Source organism: Corvus cornix, chromosome 13 (assembly GCF_000738735.6).
Source record: "Corvus cornix cornix isolate S_Up_H32 chromosome 13, ASM73873v5, whole genome shotgun sequence".
NCBI classification, from domain to species: domain Eukaryota; kingdom Metazoa; phylum Chordata; class Aves; order Passeriformes; family Corvidae; genus Corvus; species Corvus cornix.
Genome location: NC_046343.1, coordinates 1,136,237 through 1,161,270, shown reverse-complemented (window position 1 = coordinate 1,161,270; position 25,034 = coordinate 1,136,237). Strand labels below are relative to the sequence as shown.

The 25,034-nt window shown below is 46.2% G+C and overlaps 1 protein-coding gene across 3 annotated transcripts in view; it reads right to left on the bottom strand.

Moving 5' to 3' along the window:
- Positions 1–25,034, bottom strand: part of NR3C1 (nuclear receptor subfamily 3 group C member 1) — a 59,518-nt gene that overhangs the window by 28,729 nt on the left and 5,755 nt on the right. The window contains exon 1 of one of the 3 annotated variants that reach the window (XM_019286042.2): positions 10,101–10,242. The exons of the other annotated variants lie outside the window; for them this stretch is intronic. Coding sequence (XP_019141587.1) covers positions 10,101–10,135 — 35 coding nt within the window. The 5' untranslated portion in view covers positions 10,136–10,242. Of the gene's footprint in view, positions 1–10,100; positions 10,243–25,034 lie in introns of those variants that run through there. 3 annotated transcript variants of the gene reach the window in all.

Below are 25,034 nucleotides of genomic sequence, written 5' to 3'. Positions count from 1 at the left end.
TTCTTACAGACCCACCTATTTTTCAGTCCTCTTCCCTATTTTCTGTTTAAAATGGAGACCTGGATGGTTTTGGTAGGAGTGCTGGTCTTGACGACAAGCATGTCCTCAGCGGTGCCGTAACAAATGAAAAATACTTATGAGTATTTAAGCAAAGCCTGTGAGTAAAAGCCCCCAGCATTTCTGGTTTCCAGCTGCTCTGAGAACCAGGACGATTAACACGGTTTCCTTTATCACACACCCAGATAAACACTGTATTAAAAAACCACTGATAAGCCAGGAAATCAGATTTTGAACTAACGGTCTCATTTCGTGCAACATGTCTATGACACGGCCAAGATAATGCCACCATGAGGGACTTGTCACTCCGGAAGGCCACAGCCAAATTTCCTTCACTGCCGGAGCCAGAAACTCATGGCAGAGAAACTCTGGTGTGCAGTCAGGGGGGCAGGAACTGTCCCTCCTCCTGACCCCATAAATGCTATTGTCAGGGGACTACTGGGGTTCTAACTCAGAGAAAAATTTAAAATATGAGACATACCCAAAGTAGCAAAGCCTTGGAATCGCCCTCCGCCTGCAGAACACACCTTTTACCATCCCTTCATACAACCGAAGCCGGCTGCAGGATTTGTGGGTTTGTACAGTCAAACAAATACTGCTGGCAAATACCAACAGCACAGGAACAGAACAGGAATGTGCAGGTTCCCAGCACGACACACGGAGCAAACCCACTGTGTGACAGCGCCGGCTCCCCACGGCCAGCGGCGCTTCCATCCCTCTGCAAGCCTGCACGACGTCTCTTCCCCAATCTTGGAGGAACATCCTGCCAAGGTGACTCCGAGCTCTCTGGAAGCACTGAGGAGCTGCTGGCAGCTCCTGAGGCACTGGCCCCAAGGCCGGCCCTCGTCCTGTGGTGAAATGGCGCCCGCTCCCATCTTGGCACCCCTCGGAGCGACACCGGAGCAGCCGCGCACGGAGCGGAGCGGTCGCGCGCTCCCGCTGGAGCCTCTCCAGGACACAAAGGTTTCAAGGGCACAGGCAAAGCTTTCTTGGAATGGATAAATGGTAATTGATGTTGCAGCTGCAACCTCAGCCAGAGTTCTTGGGATTTTAAATGTACTACAGACCTAAAGCATTTATGGTCAGAATATGATAATTAAATTATATGTTCTAAACTTTTGTATTTATTACAGTGCTCCATTAAAGTAGCCAGAAAGTCCTACCTTCAAAGTTAGAATTCATTTCTATATGAATCAATTTAAGTGTATTTTTCCAAAGCTTTGTGTTGCTTTTTTAATTTCATTGTGCACCCTTGTTTCCTTAAATAAAGAGGCAGCAAAAAAAGAGAGCCAGACAAAGGCCAGTACCTTTAGACTTAAATACAAACTTTACATGAAAACATGGAATCAAATTATCCTGGGCCATACAAATTGTTTACACCTTTCTGGATGACAAAATAGCCATTTGATCTACACGATTCACAGACTGTGGTTCATCTCAAACCTGCCTTTCACAGACTCTGTCTCACGGACACATCGCACTCTGCTGGCACAGGGACATACTCGGTGCTCACAGACGGAGGTGCAGGACCAGGACAGCTGCAAGAACAATGCACTGCACAATAAAGTGCAAAAGTCTGAGCAGAATTAGATTTTTTACTTTTATTTTCAGTTCATCCCAAGAAATGTCTCAGCCTGGAGGAAAGGAGGCTCAGGGGGGACCTTGTAGCTCTGCACAAGTCCCTGACAGGAGGGGGCAGCCGGGGGCTCGGGCTCTGCTGGCAGGGAACAGGGACAGGAGGAGAGGGAACGGCCTCAGGCTGGGCCAGGGCAGGCTCAGGGTGGACAGCAGCAGGAATTTCCCCATGGAAAGGGTGCTCAGGCCTTGGCAGGGGCTACGCAGGGAGGTTTGGAGTGCCCATCCCTGGAGGTGCCCAAGGAAGGGCTGGAGGTGGCACTCAGTGCTCTGGGCTGGGGACAAGGTGGGGATGGGGCACAGCTTGGACTAGATAACATTAAAAGTCTTTTCCAACCTCAGTGATTCTGGGGTTCTGTTTCAGATCTCAGCAACCTCAGAGGTGCTTTAACTGTCTTGGAGGCAGTTTTTTAGTTTTCTGAACCTTGCAAACTAACCACGAGCCAAGATACCGCCCAAAAATGCATTGTCTTAACACTGACCCTTTAACACACCAGTTCCATGGGCCAGCACTCAGAATTCAACAGCAGTAGAACTGTGCTGAGACATTCTGCGGTGATCACAAGAGATCTATGAGCTCAGAGCAGCCACAGCATTTTGGCTCTTCCTACACAGTCAGCATATATCAGATCTGACCCCTTATTCCAGCACACATTAATGTTGTACCAGAGGAACTGAAAATATTAAACAGGACTTGTTCCATTAATGACCTCAGCGTGAGCTGTGTCCAGTGCTCATGTCAATCACAGGACGGTGTGCAGGCTGCCAAAATGATGCTGCTAGGAAAGGAGAGAGACATCTGGAAAGCTGATTCTAACATACATGGAAAAATATTAATGGTACAGAAAGGAAGGCAGTAAAAGATTAAACTGCAGTAGAATCATAGAATGCCACAATGGTCTGTATTGGAAGGGATCTTGAAGACCCCCTGCCAAGGGCAGGGACACCTTCCACCATCCCAGAGCACTCCAAGCCCTGTCCAGCCTGGCCTTGGACACTGCCAGGGATGGGGCAGCCACAGCTTCTCTGGGCACCTGTGCCAGGGTCTCCCCACTCTCAATATCCCAGCTAACCCGGCCCTCTGGCAGTGGGAAGACATTCCCCTTGTCCTGTCACTGCTTGTCCAAAGTCCCTCTCCAGCTCTTTTGGAGCCCCTTTAGGCACTGGAAGGGGTTTCAAGGTCCCTTGGAGCCTTCCCTTCTCCAGGCTGAAAAGCCCCAAAGCTACAGTATAGTCCTTCCATAGTCAAACCATCATCAAGCTATAAATAAATTTAGACTTGTAATTAGGAAGCTCATTTCTTCTATTCTGAAAAAACACAACAAAATCAAGACTCTCCTGCTGCCAGTGGAACATCTAAGTGATCTGGACCTGGGGTTGTATCAATGTGGACACAGGGATTCATTCACCAGTTCGTGCTTTTAGCAGCACTGCAGAGCTAATTCCTGCTTTACAGCAACAACAAAAATCAGAAGAAATATAAAGAAAGAAACTAAAAGTAATGTAACTCAAACATAAATAAAAGAGTAGAAATAAAACCTTAACTCTGAGCAGGAAGAAGAAGAGGAGAAGGGAAAGATGAAGAGAGGGCAAGAGAAGCAGTTCCTTCATTCCTTCTCCAGTCCTTCCAGGAAGCTCTGTTCAGAGGGGAGCTGACACTGGAGCACCTGAGGCTGCTGAATTCCTCAGTGCACAAACCCTGATTCCCTGTTTCCCCGTCCTTCTGGAGGCAGCCCTGCACGACGTGTCCTCCCCCAGCACGGGCTGTGTCAATGGGAAGCACGCATTTACACGTGCAGCACTTTATTACGGAATATTAACCAACATGTTGCACTCTGGGCTCTGCTTCAGTGCAAATCTATGGAGAAGAGGGATGGGGACTGGTGCCAACTTTAGGTTTTGGCCTCGGTCCATTTGGTGCGGGGCCAGGATGACTTGGTTGACTGTTGAGTCATCGGTCGGTTCAATTGACATTATTTTACATTTGACTGGTTATTGTTCTTTAAACTTTGAACAGGAGTCCAGAAGCTCAAAAAACACCAGTGGACCAAAAAGAAAGCAGCCCAAACAGAGTTTAAACAAGGCACGTAAGCAAGAAAAATACTCTCCTTCAGTGACATTTGCTTTCAGCAGAACCTGCTAAAAAATCAAAATCTACCTCATGGTTTAAAACATGTCTGTTATATTCCCAATATCTGTAGGAAGGAGAAGCAAACCTTTTTCCCCCAAAATAAATAAACTGGTGAATGAGAACTGTATTTCTAACAGTAACTAACATATTCCTGAAATTTTAGATGGTCAGTGGGCACACTAGTCATTTGCTTCTGCCAATGCTCAACCTACAGCTAAAAACCAAAATATTTAACCCCCAGAAGTTACTGCTTCAGTACTGAAGACACACTTGTATTTGGCAGAAGAGATGCCCATAAACTGTACTGGTTTGTTTCCACAGGGATGTGATATGAAATGAACTCGCTACACAGACAATCTGCATTTACCAACAGGAATTCGTACTGAAGGTTCATTCCTGTTGTTTTCAAACTGTTTACTCAACTCACTGTGTTTCCACTCCAGTTCCAGGTATGTATTCAGTACGTTTTGATCCCCTGAGAGGGAAATTCATTGTTACATCCACTTATTTCCATCAGCAGCTAAAGAAATGAGCCGAGGAGGAGCCTGAGCTGGCTTTAATGAGAAGTGCAGTGGGAAGGGAGCCTGGGCTCTGCTACAATAAACATGCCAGGATGGAATCGGCTTTTGTGACGGCTTCCAAGAGCATGAAAAACAAACAAAACCCAATAAAAACATCATATCCTGGGTACCTTGCTGGAAGACAAAAATACTTGTGATGATTTTGAGATCTTAGTCACAAGAATGACGACTGCAAGCTGTTGTCAGCGCCACGGGCCCGAGCTGAGGTGCGGCGCCAGCTCGTGTGGATTGTGTTCCCCATTTAGTCATGAGCACTAACGTCACTTGAAAGGGTAAAGATTCTTTTTTACCATCTTGCAGAGGGAACAGGAATTCTTGCAGGAAAGATAAGGAGCAAACTCAAAATTCCTGGTGACTTAAAAATCAGAGAGTTGCTTACGGACGAGCACAGTGATGGTTTAGGGGCCTGAGGGAGAGGCTGAGGCCTCCCCCCAAACCCTACCAAAAGCTTTTCTTTTCTGTTTTGCATTTAGTTTTTGGTGCATTTTATCTTTCATATCCAGATCTGGGTGTCTATATAACAGAGCTTAAAACTGAGCAAACCTGTTTAAAAAGCATTTCCCAAACTCTTACAAGCGCTTTTACCACCCTTTGGAACATGGTTTCAGTTCATTTTACCTGGCCTCTGACACAGTGAATACAAAGAACAAATAAGAAACCACTCTTCCCTGCATGAACAGGAAGAAAAGCACATTGTAAGTTTGTTTGTTGACACAAAATCAGCCACAGAAACTTGTGTCATATTCTCAGAAGGCCAAGCAAGGAGTAGCACCCCAGACCTGTATGATGTGTATATTGTATGTAATTTCCATGGCACTTTTAAGTCAACTTTATTGAATTATCCAGTAGAGTGCTATAATTACTTTTGTCAACACTGTTAAGCAATTACAGATACAATTTCTGCTATAACATGCACATACAGTAGGTTATTACCTGCTTTTATTTCCACTTGGCAACCATGTCACATATTCAAGGCTATAAAGATGTTTCACCACATCCCTCCTGATGCCCACACCCAGCCTTTACAGGCAATTCTCACCCTGGGGGTTTGGGCTTCTTTGTGGTTTGCTTTTTTCCCCCCATAATACTTTTAGCTCCTGCCTTCTTTCTCTCTACTGGGTTTCTCGTATTATTTTGCCCACTTCCCTCTGTCCTCTCCCCTCCCTGTCAGCTGAAGGAAGCTCTATTCCTTCCTTGCTGAACCTCGCACTGTTTCCTGGCCACATTGTTCATCTCTGCCTCTTTGTGTATTTTCTCTTCCTGAGCAGCACTGGGAACCCCTCCCAATTAAAACTCCATCTGTAAACTTCATTAATGGGCTGTTTACTCTCTCACACAACCACCACGACAGGGACAGACAGACCCCGAGTCCTCCACACGATCCCTCTTCTCCCCTGTCTTCGGGGCTGAACTTATTCAAGTGTCCAGCAGTGGGAATCCCAACATTCTTTCAGAGAAGTATTAAAAACTTTCCTGCTGGGAAACTTTTCTTTTCCTGAATTAGAACATGTCACAACAGCTCAGATCAAACATTTTAACTATGGTCATTACTCAAGATTAACTCAATGGAGTATATATTGCATTCACAGCTGCATGATGTAAAATGAAAAGTAACTAACACATGCTAAGAATAATATATTGAAGTCATCTAAAGACTGTTCCAGTAAGAGAGCTGAATGCAGTATTCCTTATGGAAAAATTACTGGATGTTTACTACTGAAATATGGGAAAGGTAGAACGCACTGCATGCTGGGGTTGGAAGGTGAGCTCACTCTACTCAGCACCTGAAGAAAACAGGTGTTTAATTCAGTTTTTAAGACTATGTATTGAGTCCTTATCTCCTTACATAAGCATAATTACACAGGAGAACAGGTATGGCATCAGTTTCCCCTATTATTGATGAAATCAAACAATATAAAAATACCAAAAAATGCTTTTTGAGCTGCAGCTAGGAAGGGTTTCAAAGCTGCGGGAACCTGAAAAGAGAGTATCAGACAAAAATCTGACAAAGCTAGATGCAGGACAGGGTGGGAAAAAAATGGCAGTTTATCAGGCAGTTCCTTCAACCCATCAGATGATCAGTCAATCCAACAATCCTACCTTTTAAAAATATTAACATAAAGCAAAGGAGAAAAAAAAGATCCATTTCAATCAGACATTACTGAGAAGACCTCACTGGGGTACAACTTCATTTAACCTCAGTCTCAGCTTTATAATCAGCTTTTTCAGCAGCAAGTACCAGAGAAACAAACCAAGGCAGCACTGAAACTCCCAGGGTGCAGACCCCATACAGCTGCAATCACACACGCTGAACAAGCTTTTAACTCCAAATAACTGGAGATGCTGACATTCAGAAAGCCTTCAGTTTTCAAACGAAAAGCACATGGAGGTGCTTTTATCTAAAACACAATATCCTGGTTTAAACAAGCATTTCTGCATTGCTTTAACAGTGCAATAACTTCAACTGCTACTGTGTCTTTGAGAGACACTGATCCAATGGCTCAGCAAACCCCAACGCTGGGATGAGGCTCCCTCAGACAAAAGCTTTTCTACCCTTGGAAAGCTTCTCTCAGATTCGTGGGGCTTTAGAGAAATTAACACCAAAACAAAATATCTTTAGGACACAGGAAAGAGGTTAATCTTTCCTTCTCTTTAACAGTGGTTCAGAGCAAAGCAGCACGGGAGAGTCCAGACACATCAACTCAACTAGGACTCCGAAAGCACAGGGCTGGGAGCAGCCTGGCTCCCCCAGCACAGCGCTCCCCCCCAGGTTCTGAACAGCCCCCACAAGGTGCAGCTACCCCAGGAGTATTTTTAAGGTGCAATAAATACCCGTATGACCAAAGCCTCGCTGTATTTCCAGGCTACATTAAAATCTGTCTGACAATGTCTTCACTGCTCTTATGTCACTTACATGTTCTGCCTGAGAAACATCAAACAAAGGTCACGCTGACAAACACATTTGCAACAGGAACAAACCCAGCTCTGACTGCACACTTAACTCTTTTGTGTGGGGAGGGCCCTGCTTAAACCTGCAGATAAAGCCATGTTTGGAAAGGGATTCACCTGGCACAGGTTTGTGGCTGCATGCAAGGGCTGCCAGCGGTACCCAGCGGGGTGTCAGACAGGAATCTGCTGCGCTGGCCCTTCCTGGGAGAGGAGGAGCCCTCCGTTTTTATGGAGTCATCCCACTGCTTTCCCAGGAGAATAGGAGCCCTCTGTTTTTATGGAGTCATCCCACCACACACAGGGCTTTTCCCTTTCACCTTGCCTGGGCAAGTTTCCACCATCCAATCTACTCGTGGCAACATAATAAAGGATTTGTCTGAGAGACAAACCAGGTTAAAAGTTAAGACAATATATGGATCATGCAAGATGGACACAATCGTAATGTTTCAGTGTCTCAAACGACCAATCTGTAAAGTATAACTGAGACTATCAACAAATAAATTACCACCACAGAAAATGAAAAATAACTAACACATCCTAAGAGTAATATACTGAAAAAAATATTTAGGGTCAGTTTTGCCCCCCAAATTAATTTCATCTCACTTCAGGAACCAAAAGAAGTACTAATTTTAGAAGTATCATGATAATGAACCCTTACCTGGCAATACAGAGAATCACTGAACAGCAAAGAATAATCCAAGCCTGTTTCTCCTCCCCACTGCCTCATGGAGAAAACTGAACTATGGATAATTATGCTCTTAAATTTGAGTCCTCAGCACACCTGAATTTAGATGAGATTAACCAACGCCTGAATATAAATTATCATCAAATTGACAGGAAAGAATGTCTTAAGTTTTGTATTTTCTTATTCGTGATGCTGAACACGTCATCATTATCTACAGCTTCTCCTACCTGTAATACAGATCTTCCTTTCACCCCTATTCTGTATGTGGAACCTGTACCTGATTCTGGAAGAAAAACCCAGGAAGCACCATGAGAGAAATACAGTAACTGATAACATGACAAGAACAGACCCACCAACTTCATTATTGCTGCTATTGCTCGGTACTTTGGAAGCTGTGGTGCTTCAAAAAGCTTGGGAAAATCACAACTTAACCCCTTTTCCCCCTGCATCAATCCATAAGGAAATACCAGAACAAGGCAAAGGGCTGCAGCTCCTCACCTCAGCTGGAGCCGGTGCTGGAGATAAGCAGGTCGGCCTTTCCAAGGAGACAATGATTAAGTGTTTCCCTGGATTGCTTATTCTTGCAACTTTAATCACGAATCCTGCAGCATCTGGCACTTCTCCTTCAGCTTCACTTAAGGGCTGACAATTGAGAGACTCTGTCTTTTCTCAGAAAATCTGTTCTGGGCTGAGAAATGTATGTGCAGAAGAGCTAAAGAACAAAGCAGCACTTCTGATTTCAGCTAGGGAGAGAAAATGGGCCTTAACTGCTCCACAAAGAAAAGAAAAAGAAAACAATATTCCTGCCAGCTCATGGGTTCTTCACCCTGGGATAATGGATGGGCAGGTTTGGAAGGGGCTGCCCAGGGAGGTTTGGAGTGCCCGACCCTGGAGGCACCCAAGGAAGGGCTGGACGTGGCACTCAGGGCTCTGGGCAGGGTGGGGATCAGGCACAGCTTGGACTCCCTGGTTTGGGAAATCTTTTCTAACCTCAGTGATTCTGGGATTCTGTGATCTGCACGACTTTTTCTCAAAGACTTCAAAAGCTGCTTTCCAAATTGCCCAAGCTCCAATATCTGAGGAGCTCTTTCCCTAATTTTAATATTTAGGCCAAGAAAGCAATTTAATTGGAGGAAAAGAGTTTTATTTTTAGTATTTGGAAGGAAACTACCAACTAAATCTCATTATTAGACTGAGCCTCAAACCATGATCTGGTAGTGTTTTTTTGTAAGAAAAACTTGAAATATTTCATGGACTTTGATGAAGGGACAAATTCCACGGCTCAATGCTAACACCAGGTGATAAATCCCAGCTCCACGATGGAGCCCACTGTTCCTGGGCTGCAGGGATCTAAGGAGCAGCCCTGAGGGAGCACCTGTGGCTGTGTTCACCTGCACACGCCTCGCACGTACGGCCAGGTCTTTTCCACATTCAGTGTATTATGGGAATGTAATGTATTCAGATGCCTGCAGCCCTGCAGGGATTGCACATGGCAGCCTGGCAGAGGACTCATTACAGCCTTAACTGCAGCCAGTAATACACTTTCTTCCCCCCAAAACTCCCAAGACACGGCATAAACCCATGGTTACTGCTCTCTTGCTGCAGTACCAGCCTCTTCCTTATCCCAGTCAGAGCCACCCGAGAGTGCTGCAAAGTCAGAAATAACCAAATTCGTTCCTCCCAGACTGACTTTTTCTGCTTGACATTTTTTAATAACACCACCAAGTAAAAAACAGTTTTATAAATATCACAGGGACTGTCATTTACAGAAAGCAAGGCCTTGAGAAGATCAGAGAAACCACCAAGTAATCTCAATGTGATTGTGGAGATGGGAAACGGACTTGATAGGCTTCAAAGTATTCAAATGGAAAATTAATAATGAAGTCAACCATTCAAAACACTCAAAACCAGTTTCCACTAAGTATTACTGCTTTCAAAACCAGCCTTTAAATTCAATCCTGAATTACAATATGAAAAGAAAGTTTTCACACACTTTTTAAAGGCAAGCTCCCTCACACCCTTGCTGTGGGAAATAAAAATAAGCATTTTACTTGACACTTACTGGAGGCAGCTGGAAAAGAAGGTGGCTCCTATCATCAGTCTTCACTCTTCTGAAAACCTCCGCTATTCTGATTTCCCAAGATAGAGAATGTTGGATCTCTCCTTAGACTTGCTCCAGCCTCTCAAGAAGCTCACAAGACACATCCATATGTTCCAACCCAGACTTTCCCCCTCACCACTGTACCACGAGCGGGGGCGACTGCGGGTGTGCGGAGGCAGCTCTGTCACCCCAAGGAGGGAAAACCAGCCCAGAAGTTGCCAGAAATGCAACTGCTATTGCAAAACAGCATTATGTGGACAGAGCCAACAGATCAGAGGAAGAGATAAAATTAAGTTGGAAATAGGGTTCTGTAGATTAAGTAAATTAACCCCAAGATCACCTGTGCTGCTGTTTCAATCCCATTGCCAAGGTATCCTCTGATTTCTTTTTGACCTCAGACTAGAGGCCAAGAAGAGAGATGATATCTAAGACTGCTGTGTAAGAAATGATTACTGTAAAGCTCACTGCAAAAGCAGATTTACTCTAACATCCAGTGATAATTCCTTGGTATATGGAACACTGGGTGAAAGGATGCCATCAAAATCGCTGAATCATTTAAACTGGAGATCTCCAAGGTCATCAAGTCCAAGCTGTGGCCAATGCCCACCTTGTCCCCAGCCCAGAGCTCTGAGTGCCACGTCCAGGAATTCCTTGGACACCTCCAGGGATGGGCACTCCAAACCTCCCTGGGCAGCCCCTGCCAAACCTGCCCATCCATCAGAGCCCAGGCTGAAGAACCCATGAGCTGGCAGGAATAATACACACATTGTGTTGGTGCCCCCGGAAAAACCCTCCTCTGGTCAAAGAAGGGAGCCACAACCACGAGCCTCGGTTCATCTGCTGAGGCTGTCCCAGCAGAAGGATTTTGTTCTGGAGTTTGTGAGCATGCTTTGATGGGAGAAGGAAAGGGATGCAGGAAAGGAAGCAAGTTTCCTGGCAGATCTTTAGTATAATAACCAGAAAAAGATCAATTATAGGCACGCATTCAGTCTAATTATTCTCCAGCCTACAGCATAGACATTTTTAACTCCACAGTACAGAAATTTGATCACTCAAATATTGGAACAAAACTGGTCACAGTGGCGCAAAACGCCAGGGTACTGCGGCCAGGTGCTTCCCAGGGTGCTTCAGGTGATGTTCTGAGTCACCTTCCCCATCTCTGAGTTCAAAACATGCACAAAACACCCTTGTGAAAGGGGATTTTCCAAGCAGAGGAAACTCAGCCTCAGAGACACAGCCTGTGGTCAGGACACTGGCCTTGAGGGCTCTGTGTGCCCCAACACCTCCCTCAGCACAGGCACAGCTGCCACAAACAATGCAGGCCTCAGCCAGGGAGAGAAAAATCAGTGTTAAACTCCCACAAAACGAAAAGGCAAAAAATAAAAGATGAATTCCAAGCCTGGTCACTTCCCAGCCCGGCATCTGCATGACTGCTTCTTGAGGGCTTCTATAGAGACTTAAAAGCATCCTCCCAAATTGCCTGAGTCCCAGTATCTGAGGAGCTCTTTCCCTGATTTTAATATTTAGGCCAGGAAAGCAATTTAATTGGAGGGAAGAAAGTTTTATTTTTTGTATTTGAAAGGAAAGGAAATGACCAAGCAAACAGGCATTCTTCTGGGGCTGAAAGCAAGTCCCGAGCTGCCGGCTGCCAGGGCCAGCTGGCCAGCAGCCCATGTACAGTACGTGTTTACTTGTTGTCTAACCACTGATAACTCCGGAGTGCATCCATGAATCCAAAAAAGAACCAAGTTTTCTGTTCAGAGAGGAAGGAAGAACAAAGCAGACAACGATAAAAATATTCACCGCTGATGGCTACTACACTCACTTCTGAGCAGATACCATGATTAAAGAATCCAGCATCAAATTAAAACACTTACCTATCAAACAGCCAAGAGCATTTAGACAGAAGCAGGAATTGTATTATTATAGAGAAATAATGCTGCTATGTACATGCCCCTCATGTAAAAGTCCAGCTCTCGGGATTCTGTGCTCCTCAAGCAAGCACAAGTACCGAGCTCATGCAAAGCTGAAGCAGACGCACAGCATAGATGTTTGCTTCCTTCCAAGAGCTCTCAGTTATTTAAGACTAAGCTTAACCTTGTGATTCAAGAGAAAAAGCCCTGCTGATGGGGGCTGGTAAATATTCCAAAAGCTGAAAGCCAAGTCCTGTACTGCACACAGAACATTGTCACGGCACCTTCACCGCACACAACATTTGGGAGTCACAATCCTGGTGTCCAGGTCCTGGCTTCACCAGCCATGTGCCAGTAGGAGCTGAAGCCTCGGCATGGCTTTGGGAAGTGTCTCTGACCCTCACAAACAGGGAGCAGCGGCTTTTCCAAGCAGCTTCTCCTCCCCTGTAGTCATATAAAGGATGAAGCTTTGGGCCTGAGCCCCTCGCTGACCCCGAGCACTGCGGGAGCGGCTGCTGCCAAGCACACCCGGAGGGCTGCTCTGGGAGGAGCAGCCCTGGGAGCTCCATGGACAGCACGGGCTCTGTCACCAGCACTCCCATCCCAGCAGCCTGAGCCAAACATAAACTTACTGCATAAACCCACCCCAGGTTCCAGGAACCCCTGCCAGCACACAGATCCTGTGCTAGGCAGCCTGAAAGGCACCGTGGGTGTGCGGAGACAGCGAGAAGGTGTTTGATCCCTCACGCCCGGAGCAGCAGGTGCTGCTGGGCTGGATTTGCAGCTGCACATGATGCCCACCAGCCCATGCTAATCCTGCTCCGTGATTACAGCGGCACAGGCTGCAGGAGAGCTGATAAGGAGCTGGCAGGTGATAGCAGCCGAGATCTCCTCCGCATTTCCATGGACAGTTACAACACCCGTGGTTTGTCAAGAAAAAGACTCGATCCTCAACCATCTCTCATAACCAGACACTCTAATCTTGTCCCACAGGCTGGGACTGACCAACAGCCTTCAAACCTGTGACTCAAAATGTTTGTCTCACATTTGCATGTCTACCCTGAGATAAAACTGGCATGTTACTTCTGTGAAAGTATTAAACATCAAATATGGACATTCTATTTGTGCCTTCTAATCCAAGCTTCATAACAGAAAACTTAAAATGGACTTGCATACAGTAAGTGATATAATCACAGCTGGTGATTTAACAGAAAAAAGCATCACTGGGATGAAGAAGCCAAAAGGCTTCACCAAGTGAATTCCAACATGCCTGTCCTGTCAAATGCAAACCCAGACACTGCTTATTTATCAAAGGCAATTGCACAATCCAGACTGGCCTGAAAACTGAAACTCGGACTGGCAAAAGGTTACTTAGAAGGAGAGAAAAGGCACTTTCCTTTTTTGCATGGGCCTGGGGAAAGCTTTAAACTGACAGAGGGAAAGGTTAGATGGGATTTTGGGTGAGGCCATGGCACAGAGCAGCTGTGGCTGCCCCATGCCTGGCAGTGGCCAAGGCCAGGCTGGATGGGGCTCGGAGCAGTCTGGGACAGTGGAAAGTGTCCCTGCCCATGGCAGGGGGTGGCACTGGATGAGCTTTGAGGTCCTTTCCAACCCAAGACATTCTATGATCCCGTCTTCACTGTACCAGTGATAATAAAAAAAGAAAGTAGAGACTTCACCTACTCAGAGATCCAAAATAAAAGGTGAATGTGTCACTGCTGGAGTGCTACAAAATTATAATGGAACATTTGACTACACTTTTTGAGATGAAGGATGGTAACAGACACAGCCCCTCCCCAAACAGCAGCAGCTTGGTGAGCGTGATGCTGCAAAGGCATTAATAAAGGCAGGTGACAACTGAGGCACCTGCAGAAAGAGGAAAGTAATAATGTTCTGCAGTTCTTCCATGAACAGAAAGTAAAAGCAACAAACAGGTTTGGTTTGAACAGCTACTTCTGAAGAGTCCAAAGAAATTCAAGTGCTCAGGCCAAGCGACAGGGCTGTGAGAAGGAGCATCTCAGGTAGTCCAGGGCAGTGAGAACAGGGGAACAGCACTTCCTTGAGAACCTGCTCCAGCCACAGAAACTGCTCTGCGGTCACACAGCTCTGCTCTTCCACTGCTGTGAACAAATTGTGGCATCTTACAGCAAGGACATCACTGCCCGAAGACTGACTTAAACCGGAAAAATACTGCTTTTGACGTTATCTGAAAGCCCTGCCTGACTGAGCTGCAGAAATAAGAGCAAAGCAACATGCCCTGGAGCAGAGCAGCAGCCAGGGAGGATGGAGCCATCAGCTGCTCCCAGCCTGGTCTCACTTATGGGCACGAAAAGGTCTTCAAAATGCAGGCTGGAGAAGCCAATAATTCTCATTTTAACACAATGTCTCCCAGTGCAGTGTCTCATCATCAGCTTGTTTGTATTACTGTTAATTTTCACATGTTGTGCGAGGCTAAGACCAAGCAATTAATGCTCCGCAGTATCTGCGCGATGACTTTCTATTGGAAAGAATTAGAAACTCCCTCCGGGCACAAATACGCAAAGGATTCCCAACTCCATTCCCCACTTCAGCATCGAGAACAGCTTTATTCACTAAAACTACAATTCTGGGAAAACTGTTAGAGATTCACCACCATCCTGGGAAATGTACAGCAGTAACACAATGTACTGCACACACGAGAACGTCTGAGGAGGGATCTGCTCCCTCGGATCGGCCCTGGGAGCCCACGGACCTGCCCCGCAGCTCTGCCCCTCCGCACCCCAACCACAACCTGTTCCAAACACCCAAAACCAGAGCCAGCTCCTTCCAAGCAGCCCAATTTCTCACCTTGGAAACCACTCGGATTTAATGCACCTTCAAAACAAGGAGTCTGAAGTACCACAGCACATTGTTAACACAGGAACAACAAACATAATCACCTTCCCTGGGAAAGAATGATTAGAGAGAGGAGAGTACCAAGTTCTATCCTTGGCAGCTGGAAAAGAAAAATAAACTACTGGAATGGCTAGAACACGATCAAGTTCTCATTTTTCTTGAACAATATATGCTGTGTTTGTAGAAAATACTTTGAAAGATTATAGTTCAGTTAAAAATTTGTATTAATTCTATTAAATTGATATTTATTCTATTTACTACAAATTCCTTGCAGTTAAACTGGAGAAAAATTCTGATTTTTGCTGAACTAGGGTCTGGCTGCTTTTGGTGGCACATCTGGGGCAGCAGCATAGGAGGGAGAAGAACATTCCTCAGTGCTGGTACAGCAATCCAAAGCATGGGGGGACGACAGGGACAGCCAGGCAAATTACTGATGATAACATGTGTGACAGAGCAACCCATCTTCATAATAGAAGATTTTAATTTCCTAGGTGTCTCTGGAATGATGACTGCAGCACGAAAGAAGTGAAGGATGGCTTTCAAGCCCCTAGGAATTTCCCCAGGCAGCAGCTGGAAGAGCCTGTTTCCTATAATCACCTTGACTTACTTGAAATTTTGAAGACAAAATGAAGGATGGAATTTACCACATGGGGTGGGGGGAACACACACACACGTGAATATCCCAGTAATGAAAATGAGGAAAGGAAAAAATGTTATGCAGGAAGACATCACCACAACCAGCCTGAATTTGTCGTTCTCCCCCCTCCATTCTGGCTGTTTATCTCGGTGGCATTTGGGGACAATTTCTCAAGCACTGGAGACAAACCCATGCACAGAAGTGTTCTGGTAGCCAGTTAGGAGCTCATCAACCCCACTCAGGAGCAACCAGTATGGAAGGGGCAGTGCTGGGATGGAAGCACGCCAAGGCTCACTGAGCACAGCCACAGGTCCTCCTCCATCCTTCCAGGTGACAAACGCTCCCATCCACCTTTTGGGCTGCTCACACTGAGCTAAGGGTGTCCCAAGATGATCAGTGACAACCCAGAACCCCTTCCCGAGTCCCAGCTGCCAGCTCCGAGTTCCATCCTGCGCAAGCGATGCATGGATAATATTCCCGAGGCTCACAGCCTTACATTTTCCAGCTGGAGCTCCCTCTCCACACAGCTCTGTGCTCGCAGAGCTTTCCAGCCTGGCACTCAGCACCCGAAATAGCTCAGTATCAGCTAACCCAGAAACCTGTGTGCACACTCCCTCTCTACCCCAGCGCTGACCCGCAGGGACCAGCGGGCGACTCCTCGGCCTCGACAGCCACCACCAAATCCTGCCCAGGCTGCCCAGCTCTCCAGCCCACGAAAGAACTGCTCTGCCAGTTCCAGGACAGCCTGGGGGGGGGGGTCGTTCGGTTCTTTCTTTTGAAAAGGCCTCTGGCAAGGAAGCCTGTCGAAGTCTTAAAGGAAAGAGAAAAAAACTATTCCAATCTATTCAGGTCGATGGGATTCACAGCTCACTGACAACCTCAGAGAAATCCAGGACACAAGATGAAGGGATGTTTTCCTTCCAGGAGCAAGGACAAGCTCTTTCGCAAGAGCCTCCACGTGCTCAGTGACCTTACAGGTTTACAGCCAACCCCTCTGCCAAGGGCCAGAGCTGGGCTCCCAAGCCACAGTGCCCGATGTCCTGTGTCCCGTCACGGTGGCTGGTTCATTGAAGACAACATCTTTGAGGGCTGGCAGCTCCTCCAGGTCTGCTGGGCGAAGCTATCCTCACCCAGGGGACCACAGGCTCTGCACTGATGCCATGGAGCTCTCCCTGCCCACGCTGAAGGGGCCCAGACCATGTGCCAGCAGCCCCACTGGGCTCCAGCCACCCCTTCCCACCCACCTCCTCCCACCACCTCCCACCCTGGCTGGGCTTGCAGAGCTGCCTGCCAGGTAAAAACAGGATGTTTTGGATGTTTTTGATAAAATCTGGAATTTCAAGTTTTGCTATTTCCACAAAGTTTAGGGTTTCCCTTGTTACCCCTGTTTCATTTTGAAATTAGGACAGTTTTAAGATGTCCACACCTTGAAACACTGCACGCAGGAAGCCAGTGCTGGTAGCACTTATGAATACTTGGAAAGATTCAGAGAGCTGAATGCTGCATTTCCTTTAAAGCTCTTCCTTGGTTCCGAGGCTGGGGTCAGCCAGGAATAGAAACCCAGTCACTTCCTCCTCCCCACTGGTATGCCGTGCAACTCAGCTGGGGCTTTGATCTGCAACACGGAACAAGCTGAGGCACAAAAATAAGTGGACTTAGAAACCTCCAGATTGTTATTTAATAAAATATCAGATGTCCCAACCTTTAACGCGTTAAAAGAGTCTTTAAAGATTTATCTTTAAAGTGATAAAATAAGTCCAAGCTCATTTGTCAAACCAGTCGCTCTGGTTGGAAAGTAGCTGTGAAGTATCTTGATGACTCAGGATGTTGTCAGTGCAGGCATCCTAATATTAACTGCTCCCTTCAACAAGAGCTGAAAAAGGAATGCTCTGCTACTCATAATACAGAATTCCAAGCACTCAGGTTCTTACAACACTTACATTTTAGATGAGGGAGTTTCAGAACTAAATTTTTTATCAAATCATGCACGGAACTTGCAAATCACCTGGCACTGCATGAGAACAGACTTGTCTTCTCCAGCTATGGAAACTAATTCAACACAGAACTTGTTAGATGGGTTTTGTTAAAAAAAGAAGGTGTCAGAGAAGCTTCCTTTTCAGTTCAGAAAATGGCAGATGTGTGGGGCTTAGCAGAAACACGTGTCCAGGAAGGACAGAATTCATAAAGCAGCACGAAAATGAAACCAATGGACCTCACACCAGAGCAGGACTCACACCCTACACCAGAGAACTTCCCCCACAGTCAGGGTGGCCAAGGGACCTCTCGAAAGCCTGGGCTGGGCTGGGACAAAGTAGGTCAGAGAAAAAGCCTCTGCTGAAATATGGATTAAAGCAGTAGTGCTATTCCAGCTGGGAGAGCCTATCTGTAATCCAGGATCACTTCTACACTTCGTGCTGCTTCAAATAACAGCATAAATTTAATCTTCAGTTTTCTTTTAAAGGATTGTTTGGTCAAAGCAAATAACCCCAAAAGCACTGTAAGTCTCCCCTTTGCCCCAAAAAGGATTACATCATTTATTAATCAAAAGGCAAAGATGTAAGATCATTCTCTACAAACTAATTTTAATTCATGTTTGGCAATCCCAGCAAGGTACTGAAAACAACTTGGACATGGCACTCAGCACTTTGGGCCGGTGACAAGGTGGGGATCGGGCACAGCTTGGACTCAATGGGCTGGGAGATCTTTTCCAACCTAAATGATTCTGTTCGGAAGTGACATTTTAACAAAAGCCAGGTCTGGGGAACCCCAAAGGCAACTCCAGTGCCATCATTTGGACCACTGCCAATCCTCACCAACAGCCAATACATCCCCCAGTACGCTATTGTTTCAACAAACGTCATAAACATGTATCATCTTACCAAAATCAAGGTGTGAAGTGAAATTAAACTCCACAGATCTTCAGCATCCAAAAACTATTCTGGATACGAAGTTTAAGATTTCTGATTTTTAAAGCTGTTTTAGAAGTCTGTTTTCAGATAAGACTTTTTCTCATATTGGCTTATATTCTAATCTACTCCATGTTTTAGGAGAACCAAGATGCAGAGTCCTTTATAAAAAAAAGTCTAATTATATCTACGTAACCCTCGTATGGGGACAGCACAATTAATTTGGGAGCAATTCATACGGAACACAAGATTAACAGAAATTCAACAAGCAAAACAAACCATCGAAGGCCTTGGTAGCAAAAGTAAACCACAAAAAAAATACAAGAGAGAAAACAACAGCCGGGTAATAGGAAACTGCAATCGACATGCAAACTGAAATCAACATGAAACTATCAAATCTGCAAGTTCTGTCCTTTATTTAGTTTTGGTTTTTGTTTTTGAAGTTAACCAGCCAGGACTGCATTCTTGCACAACAAATCCACACATGTGCATGCAGAACATGCATGTTTTCAGCAGGGGTTTATTCAAAACCTTTGCTGATGGCTTTAGGAAGTTACTGCTTCAGAAAGGTAACAAATGCTTAGGGAAAAAAAAAAAACCAAAATAAGCAAGAGGAAAAAAATATATGGGTACACAGCAATGGACAGCGTGCCTGTGGACAGGTGTGCTGGCATAAAATACATTACTGTGAATTTACACCAACTGACCAACTGAGAAGCTACTGAAATCATAAATAAAATGTAGAGTTTAATACATTACAGCTGTATTCACACCCCCCCTCATTTTTAAGTGATGGGGGAGACCCCCCAACCCTTTCCTGGCACCGCATCCATCGGAACACCGCCCTCCTCCTTGGCCACACCGCCAGTTCTCCTCTGGCCGAGGTGTCGGGGATGAGGCAGAGGCAGCTGGCACAGCAGCAGGCTCAGCCCAGCACCCCCAGGTGCCACTGCCCACCCCAGCACCCCCAGGTGCCACTGCCCACCCCAGCACCCCGAGCAGCTCCCCACGAGCCCGGCGGCACCGCGGCGTCGGACGCGCTCCAGCAGCGCGGCCCTGGCACAGCTCCCCGGCCACACCGAGCCCTTCCAGACCCTATTACTACATCCCTACACACCACCACACCTTGGAGCAGGTTCTCCAAGCCGTGACAGCAAAAATAAACCACATCAGCTGCTCTTTTCCGTCACAGATTCCAGACTCCCTGCTCAGGGCGGTGAGGACCTGCTGGAGCTCGGCAACAAAACTCCCCGAGAACCCCCAAACTTCACAGTCATGTTCTCAAAGCAGGCTGTGAGGGCAGGGGAAGGCAAGGAGACAGCACACAGGCTTTGGAGAGCTCTCAAGGGGCTGAAGCTCAAAGCACAGCCAGGTGCACACACACCATAAGCAGCCCTGTCCCTCCCAAATGTCCAGCTGGGAAGGAGGAGATCCATGGAAGCCCTCCCCTGTCATACCCAATCCACACAGCTGGAAAGGAGCCGTGTAATGGCTGGAGGATTCTCATCCAAGACCAAAACCTCATTTTCTAAAAATTTCATGGAATTTCTAACCCCAGACGTCCTGTTTTCACATCCCTCTCATCAGCCAAGCTACTGCCCGCTTGTGAGCAAAGAGGTCATCTGCCTTCCAGCCCCTCTGCTCCATGAGAACTGCCAGCAGAAACACGGATTCAAACATTCACAGACAGAAACGCACACAGAAACCCCCAGATCACCCCTGCCCACAAAGTTTCTAATAAGAAAAGACTGAAGTCCCTGCTGCATCCTGAAGTGCACCACAAGAGATCCTCTGGGTAAGGACAATGACAGGACCCTTCCCAGGTTTCCTGGAAAAAAGAAAGCCAAGCCAGGGAGCTGCAAAATCACTTCCACTATTTGCTTCTTGAATAGATAACAGACTTCACTGATACTTCATTATTTGCCCCTCCTTGACTCTACAGTATACTTCTGAGTTTCCCAAGTAGTATCTTGAGGCAAACTACTCATTTGTGCCCTCATTTCTTTTTTAAAACTCCCATCCTGAGCAATACTTGCTAACTTTAAACTCAGTTACATAAATAAAAGCAACAGAAATAAGAAGTATCTGAATAAAGCAACACAAGAGTAAATGGCACCCTGCTGCTCACAAGTTTCATATTAAATCTTGTGTGACCATGGTGCAGAAATTTGATGATCTCCAGCTGTTTTCTGACACACAGTAACTGTACAAACATATTACAAATAGTATGAAGAATGTATTACTGTAAAATCCAATATGAAACTCGTTTTCATTACTAAATTACAGTAGCAGTGAACTGAATTCGAGAAAGACACGATCATTATTTTAGAATTCCTTCCCCGACAGTACTTTTGCCTCTACGATCTTACAAAAACTCAGGTATTTGACCAAAAAGGGGAAGTTGTGTATGATACTGCATCCCCACAGCAAAGTATCAGCAGTTTGTGGGATATTAATTTCCAAAATACATCAGGATTGTAATTTTCTAGGAAGATTTAGCAAGGACTGGGAGCTCCACAGGTACAGCTGGAATCTGGAGGTTTAATGGTGACCTGTTGGCACTGGCTGTATTAAAAAGGCAGTGGGCTGGTACAGAAACATTCTCCACACACGATGTCAAGGTGACTTCTGAAGAGCACAATTTCCTCCAGAAATCCACACAATTGTGGTGATTATCGATTTAAGGCACCAGGGTTATAGAACTCTACATGATATCCTGGGTAAGTAACAGCGTGTCCTGGAATCTAAACTTGCCTCACACATGAGCAGCGAGCAAACCTGACCTCATCTCCATCTCCTCCATTCCAAAGCCCAGCTCCAGGTTTATGGCTCCCTGAGCCAGAGGAGCTGCAGCTGCTCCTCCTGCTTCTGCCAGACACCTCTGGGACACGGAGGTGACACAGCCGGCGGGATAGGCCACGGGAGAGGGAGGAAAATCTTTTGTCATGGTGTTTTATAGTTCTATTTCAAGCAATACAGCCATGGCTTGAGCACAAGGAGACACTGCTTCACCCAGGGATGGAATCCCTTCAGGAAATGTCATGGCAGAGGTCGGTGGGAGCTGAGTCAGACCAGAACGTGGGAGACAGAGGCACAACACCTTCCCTGGAGTGAAGGTCAGGTAAGGAGGAAAACCCCCAGGAGAGACACAGTAATTGTGCTGAACTGTCCTCCCAGCCCAGCCCTGCACTTCTGGGGACACAGCGATTCGCCCCCCAGTACGGACCCAGGCGCTGGACTGGTGACACACGGGGCCAACCCGCACCCGCGGGCTCTCCTGCCCACAGGCAGCGAGAGCTGCACGTCCAGAGCCTTCCAGCTGCCTCTCCAGTCTGTGGTGCCAAGTGCTCCAACACATGGATGGAGCTCGCTCCATGCAGGTGACCCTCTGCCGACATCCCTTTGCAGGTGACCCAGCAATGCCACGGCCACAATTTGTCACATATGGGCAAAAAAACCATAGAGTTTGTGTTTCGTTTTTTCCCACAGATACCCCAAACGAGCTGCTCTGGAGTCAGAGCCAAGACAATGAGATGAAATTATTCTTTTTTTGCATGTGTCATCTATTCCAGCTGTACTGGTTCACTCCTGTCCCAGGGGGATGAGGCCCTCCACTGACAGCATCTGACCAGTATTTCCAGAACCCAGCACTGAGAACAGGATTAACTCCTGGTCTGCGAGGGCCTTGGCTATTTAAGCAAAGGCTGTGTTATAAAAGGGTATCAGTGGATCTCACATTACAGTGGCTGTTACAAATGGTTATCAGTGGATCTCATACTACAGCAAATCAGCCAGAAAATCCCTGGGATGAGAACAATAACCTGTACATGCAACAGTGCCACACATTAATTCTTCAGTAAATAAGATTAGAATCTGTATACTCGAGACTCTGGGAGACAAAGGCTGGGAAATCAAAGAGAGCTTAACCCAAACTCCCTGGGTCTGGTGCACAGCGTTCAGCACATCGAAGTGTTCTTCTCAGAAAGCACCTTGTTGCACACACACTTGTTCTGTGCTTCTGAGTTCCAAGCTGATCGCTTTACAAAGGCATTTCCAAGTTCACTTCTCTACACCAGAGGTGACACACTCCCAGTTATTTTATTAGTATAAACTCAAAGTAATGGTAACTATGGCTCTACAAAGCTTTTCCCACTGCTCATAACTTGGATTGAAAACAGGATTTTATTGGGATCTTGCCTTCCTCAAGACTGATGCCGTGGGGACCGTTTGCAGAACGCATACACGACACTACAGCGGCACATCGGGGTGGGACAGCAGCTCGGGCAGGCTTCAACTACCCCAAAAATGAATGCTACCCCAAAGCAACGGCTGTGGGAGGAGGAACGCTACCACCACACTCAGCAGCAGCTATAAAACTGGACCCAGGAAGACAGGAGGACTTGGGAACCTTTTAAAGTGCAGAAATAATTCCAGTTTGCAGTTACACATATACACACAGAATATGCACCACTTGTTCATCTCCAGAAGGAGCAGCAATAATCCAAGGAAGAAGGGGAATTTGCTTCCCCCAAGATAAATTGCTCTCATTGTAAAAGTAATCTTTAGCATGGTAAATATACAATGTAGGAGTAGGATAATACCTGTATTTCACATTTCTGAGAAGATTCATGAATAGGACTTGTTCAACCACAGCTTTGCCTTCCCTGCCAGCAGGAGAGGAGTACAAGGGGTTTAACCATGGAGATAAATAAAGAAAAATTGAATGGACAACAGAAACAAGATTGTTTTATAAGCCAGAATTAGGTTTAAAATAGAAATTATTGTAGAGAGAAATAAATTTGCAGGAGTTAGCAATTTGGGCTGGACTTAAAACAACCTAGTTGGCTGTGAGCTCGATGGAAGGATCAGCCAAAACTGGGAGAAGTGGACTATGTCTTACATGACCTCTCATTTATCTAGCTACCTTTCCAGAGCACCTTAGCGCACATTCTGCGGGACATTCCTGATTCATCCCTTTCTGCCAAAACAAGTGGATTTTTTGCCATGTACTTCCAGACTCAACCCCCTGAGTACAGTATTACATTAAGCTGACAAATCACAACACAGACTACTGGAACCCTGAGCACTCCAAATAACACGTCTGGGTTTTATATCAAAATAGAATTATTAAAAAAGCCCCAATTCCGGATGTCCCATACATTATACACTGCTGAGTCAGGCAGCACTTAAAGCACTGCATCCAGCCCTGCCAAGCCACCGGCCTTGGCCAGCAGCCGAGGGAAACAAAGCGGGAAGACAAACGGACAACTGACCTTTACCACTGCTGGCAAACAATCCCTTTTTTCCCCCTTCTTTCTCACACAGCACCTGAGTCCAAAAAGAATCCCAGTTAAAGAGTTAAGGATAGAAAGGCAACTTTTGGAAGCAAGGCTCTGGATCACAACTGACCAGCAAAACTTTTCCTCCTTCCAGACTCTCCTCCTCTTTAATGGCTTCTCTCAGCTCTTGCCCTTTCTTAAACTTCCTTAATAATCCTTATCCCCCACAAGCTTAAGTACTAGGAATTATTTCAACTGTAATAAGAGAAGCCGTAACACTGCCAGTGGGGCCCAGTTTCTGGCTGTAGGAGCAAACCCTGCATTGCTGGGCTGCTTCTCGGCATCCTTCACTCCCTCCACAACAAGCCACATCTCCAGGAAGTCAGAGCAATAGGAGTTGAGCAAAGGATTTAATGTATATACCATGCAAGAGCCCCACGAGTGTGTGTTGCTAAAGCCATTTCCTTGAAATGGAACAGTTTTCCCTGGGTTTGTGTAATAAATCACAGTAACATCCCATCGGAGACAGGCGCCAGCAAACCCTCCAACTCCTCAGTGAAGCACTTCAGCGTGATTTACTCCTCTTCCAGCTGCCATTAAAGACAATCTAAGGTAAACTGCCTGTTAGCCTACTTTTTCCCCCCTTTTATTCTATCCACCTTCTTCATTCACTCCACTCACTCAGATGGGAGACCCCGGAGCGATCCCAGACAAAGCCGTCCCGCTGGCCGGAGCCTCCCCGCTGCTCAGGATCTGGAGTTCGAGGAGCTGCAGCTCAGTGTTTCTGCAGGAGGATTTGCAGCTCAGCACAAGCACTGACTGACTCTTCCACAGGCAACAGTTTATTGATTATTGCCAATTCATTCCCATTAATCAAATTCCTGAAGTTTGCATTCTGCTTGTTAACTTCTGGATCCCTCCCGCAGTTCACTGCAATTGATTGGTTTTCTTGGGCCTGATTATCACTTGTCTCATTAAAGCCAGCAGCTGGAGGAGCAAAATCACTCAAAAATGGCATGACATCAATTCCAGCCTGAGTGGATACAAAGGTACATTCCAGGCCTGCCATTAAACAGGCAGATTAAATACAACCTGAACACCAGGGCTGAACTGCAGCTTTTCTTCCCCTACGTTCAGTCTACAATTAATATGTTATTAGCAGACAATTCTACCAACAAAAAAAGTATTTCCTCCTGGAACCTGAAGCTTCTCAAAACCTCAGCCTCCACCTCTCACATTTAGTACCTAAAAAAACCCCAGACCACGGGAATCTGGCAAGTGAGTCC